Raw genomic sequence first — 8,747 nt, 5'->3', positions numbered from 1 at the left:
TGAGTTTCTCAAAACTTTATTTCAAATTTGACAGCTTTTCATGTCATCGGCCATTCCACAAACATCCGTGTCCCATCTCTCGTGTCTCTTCTCGCATAAACCTAATCTCATGTATTCACTAATGTCATGGTCGAAAGAAAAAAAAACATCACTTACAAAAAGAAAATAATAAAAAATGTAGAAAATGTGACTGAGGGACATCAACAACAAGCATGTGGGATGAGACAAATTTAGAGCTTCGGCTTTGTTCAAATATAAATGTCAGTCAGGGGGCGAGTAGAAAACAGTTGCAAGTGCAAAAGAGATACGATTGGAAAAAAAATTCACTTTCATACTTCAGAGCGAGAGATGGTTCAATCTTTGAATACGGCTTATGCGAGTAAAGACATGAGGACGAAAATACTTGGGCCCTTCTGCAATCAGTTTCCAAAAAAAAAAAGTCCCATAACCATACATACAGAAAAAAAAGACAAAGTCCAGATCCGAACATGAAAATGAAGTGTCTAGTCTGAAAACAGAAATACAGGCAAACAAAAAAAGCCACATTTTGTGACGCAGAGCTGACCTCAAGTTTATCACAAGGCACACATTTTTGGATAAACCCGTCACTGCCAAAAGATCAGATTTTAAATTGTCCATGTCTCAAGAATGGTACAAAAAATGTGTAAGCAAATGTGTCACATTTCATTTAATTCTCATTCATACAAATAGTCGGTCTTGTGTTGTCACATGGATGGTGTGTGTGTGTGTCTGTTTGTGTGTGTGTGTGGCAGGAGTAGTTTAGAGGGCGTCCAGCAGACTGTCGATGCGGCCGACCAGCTCTTGTCTCTTGCCGCTCAGCGTCTTCTCGCTCTCGATGTAAGCCTCCTTCTTCACCTTCCCGGCCACCAGACGCTCCGCCTCCTGGCTGGAGCGGCACACCAGCTCCTTCACCTGGCCGTCCAGCTTCTGCACCTCCCCGACCTGAGGGGGGGGGACAGAGTGGGGAACATTACCGTCTTTGTAATGACTTTCAGATTATTTCACTTATCTGTGCTTTCATTACACGTCACCCACCTTATCGGCCAAGTCAGATCCCTCGGCTTTGAGGCGGGCCTGCAGGGAGCTGATCTCATTGGTCAGGTTGCGGTGGTCCGCCTCCAGGGTTTTCCGCCCGCTATTTAGCGCCCCCGTGTCTCGAGATTGCTTATAGCGGTTCACCACCTCGTCCATGTGGCGGTACAGACCCAGACGCTTGTTGACCAGAGTCAGAACCTGCTCTGTGATGGAGGCCACCTTCATACGCACCTCAGCCGCAGGGTCCTGGACAAACAAGCAACACACATTTAAAACTATGATGCCAATAAGTGTAGACAGAATTATGCAGGATATCTGCCAAAAGGAGGAGGGTATCAGGGTTCAAATGAGGCCAGCAGAAACCAGGCTTCCTTTCTAAAAGAGACGTAAACGCTGCTGTACCTTTGTGATGGCGAAGTCCAGGCGGACATATATGATGACAGTGAAGAAGAGGATGTAGAAGGCTCCTACAACCAGGAGAGGCTCCTGCAGCATCAGGATCCTGTTGAAGTTATAATGAACCTGAAATCACAAGAGACAGTTTTTAAACTAGGTTAGAGTACAATTTCACAGAGTACATCAAAATGTATTTTGCTAGATAGTTATAGTAGTGAGATAATGTAAAATGAGGGTCAATGGTCGGTGTATTAACCTGTAAATCATGGGGCTGCCCTGAAAGGAGAGAGCTATAACCCAATATCTAATGCTTAAATCATTATTTTGATTAGCTAGTAGACAAAAGACAGCACTAAAGACTGTGATAATCATTAGAACCCACAAACAAGTCATACTGGTCCTTTGCCTTTTCTTAGAAGCTGTCCCAAGTCTTGTTTCACAAAGCAACCTGACTGGTTTATCTTCATCATTTTGCTGAGAGATTCACCAACCTCCTCAAATCTGGAAGGACTGATGTAGAAACATTTGTTCTTGTATTAACTCACCCAAGTTTATACTACTCATACACGTGAACTCGGCTGATAAGATATTTCTTGCCAGGAAGTGGCAGAGGAGGGAAGTGTCTCGAGTTGTGAAATCATTTAAATTTGAAGTATTTCACAATTACCTTAAAACATTTAGTGTGTCAGTTTTGTATTCCTTTGTTTACATTTGTAAAACTAAAAAGACCTACAGTTCTGCATGTCATCTTGTAAATAATGATATAGTAGCTAACTCAAAGTAATGTTCTGCAAATCTGCCGATAAATGATGAATATGCATACAATATAGAATGCACAATTCCCATCATTTCCTACGGTTCTTCTTACCATAACGTCCTGGATGTGATGCTCCACCAGGTTGCTCTTGCTGGCCACCAGCACTGGTCGGCCAAAGGTATCCAGATATGTATAATGCAGCTGGTTTGGCTTGCGATCAATTTTGTAGGGTGTATCCATTTGGATGTTTCTGTAAGGAAAATACCAGAAATCAGCATCACATGCTGCAGAGATTTGTACTAAACATGCTGTGGATTTGCTTTCAAACACTAACCTGGCCCCCTCTGGGAGGATGATTTTCACAGTGAGGAAGTCAATCACCTGGTCATCATACACATGGTCAACTAGTCTCATCTTCAGAGAATACTGGTCACCTGAAACAGAAAAGCATTCGAGACATAAGCAGCACACCCTGGGATATTCCCCTTTTCAGTGTTAAACTCCTCTTGCGGTTATCATAAGTCAACCGACCCAGGGTGTAGAGGTACTCGTAGCTGGGCAGATTGTAGCCAATCATGTAGTGGGTCTTCCAGCCGCCGAACAAGGGGAAGCGAGGCCGGACCTCCACCTCCACAGAGTCATCCAGAACCTGCAGATGGGAGGTAGAGATGTTTCCAATCTCGTCTCTGTAGTAGACGTCCTGGGCCGATGCAGGGAGGATAGTCTGTCGAGGAGAAAGTATACAGTCATCATCGTCATCGTGACAGTAAAAACATGGGAAGTGGATGCAGTTAACGTTTAATACAATACCTTAAAGGATTTGACAGATGAGATGCCGCTGTCTGATTGGCGCTGATAGTCGTAGCGAGAGAAGGGCCCCTTCAGGACGGCCCCTGTGTGCCTCAGGTTGATGGTCTCCTCCACAGCGATGTTACCCCAGTGAGAGACCTCAATGGTGCGGACGATGTTGCTGATGGTGAGGAAGGGCGAGTTGTTCTCGTAATGGATCTTCAATGTATCCTGAACACAGAAAACACAGAACATTTCAGCAAACTTTCTTGCAGTTTCACCGGAAGATTGTCGAATGTGGTCCGAGCTGTACCTCGCTGAACGGAGCCACGTCGCGGAAAGGTCCGTACTCGATGATCTCATCGTTCTTGCTCGGGTTACCCAGCTTGGAGTAGGACTCCACAGTTTTGGAGGCCAGGCGGATGCGTGTGGTCTGGCTGCGGATGGGGTAAGGGGAGTACATGTAGTGGTTCCCCTGGAAGACCACCAGCTGGCGCTCGGCCTGGGTGATCTGAGAGGGGAAGGGCTGCAGGACGTGGCTGAAGGTCATCTCCAACTTCGCTTTCAGCTGAGCCCCCGCTGCCAGACTGGAGGGCAGCTGCACTTTGTAGAAAGCCCCACTGTGTGGAAAAGGATGAGACAGAGAGGAGCATGGGTAAGATACATTTGCATAATAATTTAAATTCTGCTGCTGGTGGATTATTACTGCTGTCACAAAATAATTTCCATTTAGGATGAATACAATATCTATGTATCTTTCTATCCATCTTATATCAGCCTCTTAGGAACTAAAAAAGGCAATCTTGTTTTAAGGAATTTATTTTTTGGATATGGAGTTTTATTGCTTTACATTATACATAGAAAAATGCTGCCAAAATTACAAATTATTTGTCTTACAAATTGCAAAAGTCACTGGAATGAATGATTCTGTGTCTTTTTTTGTGTTTCTGAATGCTGGAGCGAGGAACTGTTGGAAAACAGCAGAGGTGTGGACTCGAGTCACATGACTTGGACTCGAGTCAGACTCGAGTCACAAATTTGATGACTTGAGACTCGACTTGACAACATCACAAAACACTTGCGACTCGACTTGAACACCAATGACTCGGGACTTGACTTGGACTTGAGCCTTCTGACTTGATACTTTAATTCAGAGGTCTCCAACACGCTGATCGCGAGCTGCCGTTAGAAGAGCAGACTCCCGTTGGGGAGAGCAGAATCTTCAGCCGCTCCTACTCTTGCTGAGAATCCTTGCAGGCAGGGGCGGGTCTTTATTTAGCTGGGCCACCATGCGGCCAATCATATGCGAGGACACACAAGGATCATACCATTATGTGAAAGAAGGGTGGGGGGCACAGCCTGTGTAGTGGTACAGGCCAGCTGCACAGAGCCGGATTTAAATGCAAGCGCGTCGGAAAAAGTCAAGAAATGAGCGAAAACCGAAAAAAGAAGCACCATCTGGCTGCTTTTCAATGATATTGGAGAAAGCAAAGCTGAGTGCAGGATTTGTAAAATGAAAATACCCTTCAGAGCAGGGTTTTTTTTTGGTAACCACTCAGGATTTATTGTCAGAGGTGGGAGAAGTTCAGACAATTAAAAAAAAGTTACAATCAGGGTTCCCGCGGGGTCTTAACAAGTCTATTAATATCATGATTATTAAATACGATTATTCATTGACTTTGAAAACATCCATTTATTGAACTTTAAAACAAATAATAATTTGAACAGTATCTTTTTAACTGTTGGTTACCCTGAACGTATAATTCAACTGAAAAACCAATACAAAAATGTATTAAATAAATGATACATTACTAAAAAATTAATTAGATCAAATATGTTGTAGTGCACTGTCACAACCTAGCAAAGCAAAATAATCTTTTTTCCGATTATGTTGTTTTCGTAATTGTGGCAGGCCAAAATCGTAATTGCGATTAAAATATGATTAATTGCACAGCCCTAACACACACACACACACACACACACACACACTTTTTGTCTAACACGCTAACACAGTTCTGTACTGTTACGCTGTTGTGTTCAGTCACTGTTCTTATGTTGAACATGAATACATTTACTTTGTAAGTGATTATGGGACGTATTTCTTCTTTCACATCAATTTTCCTTCATACTTTATTGCCGTGAAATATGTCTTAAATTCTATTCAAAGTGGTCTTAAAAATGTGTAAAAGTCTTACATTTGAGTTGGCAAAACCTGCAGGACAATAAAAAGTCCTGCATTCAAAATGTTACAAGTAAAAGTAGAAAAGTATTAGCATCAAAACATAGTTAAAGTACCACCTGCAGAGGGATCTAGATTCACCGCCTCGCTGCACATTGTCCCTTGCATAAAGATAGATTGTGGGTCCCTTATAACATGTTGTACACAGTAGAAATAAACATTCTGGTTACCTCAACATCAGGGATCTTATACATTAAACTCCTTCTGAATCAAACCGTCACGGTAGCCTTACCTTACTGATCCCTCTTAAATTAGGAAAAACACACGTTACTTTACCAGCAGAGAGAAAATGGATTATTAAATTATTAATGTGACTAATAAAGAGCAGTTTGATAATTAAGTATTATTCTGTTGATCGATGTCATTACATTTGATGAAAAGCACATAATGACTTGTTTAAGACTCGTTTGGTCAAAGTTTAGGACTTGCCCATCCTGACATGAGACTTGACTCGGACTTGAGCGCAAAGACTTGAGACTTGACTCGGACTTGCAAAACAATGACTTGGTCCCACCTCTGGAAAACAGTGTCTTATATTGTGTTACTGGCTGTTCTCAGAATCTATTTAGACCATGTAAGAATCCACTCTCTTACCTTTGGCCCTGAATTGTTGTCTGTTGGAGTTCAAGTGTGCCATCATCCTCCTCATCACCCTTTACCTGTAGGAAACATGGTGGTTTGAGCATACATTATTTAAAAAACACTTTCAAGCGAAACACATTTCTGAGCAATCAATATTGGAATTCGTTACTTTAAAATAAATGTACCATGTGAGTTTATTGTCTCAAACAGAGCATTGATACAGTTTAATACATAATGAAAGGGGGCCGGCCTGCGCAGTCACACACGGAAGCGATCTGCCCAGCTCATACGTGTCGCTCAGCCACTGACAGAGCGTGCAGCCTGCGGAAGTTAACATCCCTAGTCATTCAAAATCAATTAATCTAATATAAATTGAGCTCTTTGTTACATTATGGCGCACTGCAAATCATCTGATCCCCAAAGTCTGCACTAATCAATATAATATTACATGCTGAAATAGTACCTAACTGACTTCCTATAACGTGACTCCCCTCACTGAATCACACAAGCCTGATGTTAGCTAGTAGCTGTGATTGAATGCATGCACATTGTAAGATATGCTAGCTTGCTATTTACAGTATTGCTGCAGCCAAATGAGAAGAAAATGCATAATTTGAGAGCAGCAAGACTTTGCACAGGCAAGCATTTAGTAGCCTACTATGAGGTTGCTAACATGCTAAAGCTAGCTAGCTAGCCGGTTACAGGCAGAGGTGTTAGCGTTACTTAAGATGTTTTAGGCTCACCGAAGCTCCGATGTACGCCAGGTTCGGGACTAGTTCAGCCTCTATAGCTAATATGAAGTTATGAGCGGCGGAGGATCCCTGGTTGGACAGCACGATCTCCGCCGTGATCTTAGCCAGATGAGTGCTCAGGTCCACGGTTCTTTTCACGTCCTCGTAAACCAACCCGTCAGCAGAAACCTCCGAGCCCACAGCGGCCAGAAGCAGCAGCAGGCACGCTGCGAGAACCGGCGTCTTTCGAGCCATGTTTGGAGAAATTCAGAACTGAAATACCGGGAATAAGTGCAGACAGAGACGGAGGGATATGTAGAGCAGCAAAGAAAGGCCGCCGTGCCGCTCTACATCAGAAAGGATGACGCTACATTCGGTCCAACGTCATGACGTCACGGTGCGTGCTGCACGTTCACAAAGCGCCCTGCGTCGGACCATATTGTGAAATCTAACAGGTAAACAACGTTTTTAAGATAAAAACCTATGGATAAAACCGATAAAACCAAAACTTGCTTTTTAAGACGACAACATAAAAGGTTTACCTCTCATTGTTGTCATGTTCTACTGTCCGATCATTCCAACTGAAATATTAATGTTAGTTACTTTGCCTATTGATGACAGCGGTCCAGTTTAATATCAACAAATCCAAAACACCGAATTTCGTTGCGTTTGACCGAATGGGGTTTTGTTTTTGTATATGGTTTGTTTGTGACACATTGTGTTTGACTAGTTTTACCACACCACTTGGCCACACATGAAGCCGAAATAGCTCAGTTGGGAGAGCGTTAGACTGAAGATCTAAAGGTCCCTGGTTCGATCCCTGGTTTCGGCAGGCATCTGACTTTTAGTCTCTGTGTGGAGGATGGAATACGACACAAGTATGAATACATAAATACGGGAATAAATAAATGTGGAAATAAATAAACTCTGCGTGTTTCACACAATGTTGTTCTGCTTTGTAGCATTGGATACGACAACATTTATAACAAATGTTGCTCTTGAAGTTGTGCACGTGTCTTTAACAATATCTTTGAGTTGCTATAATATTTTATTTCACTTCTTCGGACCAGTCCCCCTTTTATTTGGGAGCTTTGTGTCAAGTTGTACTACACAATGCAAGGAGAAACCCATGACTCTTCTCTCTTCAATAACTATTTCAAAAGCTTTCAGCACCGGGAATTTCCAGCATATTCATGTTCTGTATAGACCTTTAAGCCCCCTGAGACAAAAGTACAATTTGTGATATCGGGCTGATAAAATAAACTTTGATGTATTTATATTGATGTATTTGGCGCAAGAAGTACACTTCTCTTCAGAGCCCCTCAACAGCCAGATATAAATGTTTATTAGCGTCAACAATGGTGTTGCTAAAGGTTTTGCTACTAGGCCTACCTAAAACCTAGCCTAAAACTCAGTAACAGGATGGGATTTCTAACAGGTTTGAGATTTTTGATTTTGAAGCTCTTCTCCACTAGCAGTGAGATAACGCACACATTTAGCATTTATCATTTTAACATTTAGCAGCACAATACACACTAGGATAAATCAACATGATAACTTCTTGTTGTTCAGAAATGATGGAGTTATAGCCTGACTATCCCAATCGAGATAACCGTTTTGTTGTTTGAATGGAGGGTTTGTTTTAATGGGGAAAAAACCTGAAGTTTGGTAAAGTTGGAAAGGTACCGAGGCGTAATTCCATTGTTTTGAAAGGACATATTAAAGAAACCTGACTCCAGATGCCCTGGTAGGCAGCCTTGTATTTTCTGAACATATGTAAGAAATTGGACTGTCACTTCCTTTCTTAAAACAAATGTTTTTACAATATCTCCTCTGACAAGTCCTCTCCTCCTCATCTCAAAGTGTACCATCGTTAAAATGTCATGAAAGGAATGTTTTGCATTTTAACGGATATTTACTAAATAAAATACCATTGAACAGATTACAAAGCTCAAAGGTAGAAGATTTTAATTTAAGATAATGTTATAATGTAAGGTAATAGTAAGATCTTAATGCAATATGTGTGTGGCTTGTGTGTGGGGCTCAAGGGGGTACATGGATGTCTTCCAACCTGAGGGTTCAACTCCGAGCATGCTCTATTGTTTTGTTATTTTACCTCACCGAGCTGCCGGGGAGGAACTCTTGCAAGTTCTTTAGAGAATAACAGCTCTTGCAAACTCTTGTAAAAACGTTTTTA

The 8,747-nt window shown here is 42.0% G+C and overlaps 1 protein-coding gene and 1 non-coding gene across 2 annotated transcripts; one reads left to right on the top strand and one right to left on the bottom strand.

Moving 5' to 3' along the window:
• rpn1 (ribophorin I) lies at positions 1–6,922 on the bottom strand. The gene is made up of 10 exons (XM_034212365.1): positions 6,563–6,922; positions 5,832–5,896; positions 3,312–3,618; positions 3,020–3,229; positions 2,741–2,933; positions 2,544–2,643; positions 2,321–2,459; positions 1,459–1,578; positions 1,057–1,302; positions 1–963 (listed from the first exon to the last, which is right to left on the bottom strand). Exons 1-10 carry the CDS (start codon positions 6,803–6,805, stop codon positions 781–783), a joined length of 1,806 nt encoding a protein of 601 aa, XP_034068256.1. The 5' UTR covers positions 6,806–6,922; the 3' UTR covers positions 1–780.
• Positions 6,923–7,309: 387 nt separating this feature from the next.
• Positions 7,310–7,382, top strand: trnaf-gaa. The gene has a single exon. It is a non-coding gene; the product is annotated as a tRNA-Phe (tRNA).
• The last annotated feature ends 1,365 nt before the right edge of the window (positions 7,383–8,747 follow it).

This window comes from Gymnodraco acuticeps, unplaced genomic scaffold (genome assembly GCF_902827175.1).
Source record: "Gymnodraco acuticeps unplaced genomic scaffold, fGymAcu1.1, whole genome shotgun sequence".
In the NCBI taxonomy this organism is placed as follows: Eukaryota; Metazoa; Chordata; class Actinopteri; order Perciformes; family Bathydraconidae; genus Gymnodraco; species Gymnodraco acuticeps.
Note: the sequence above shows the minus strand (reverse complement) of the source record. Positions and strands in the feature narration are given on the sequence as shown.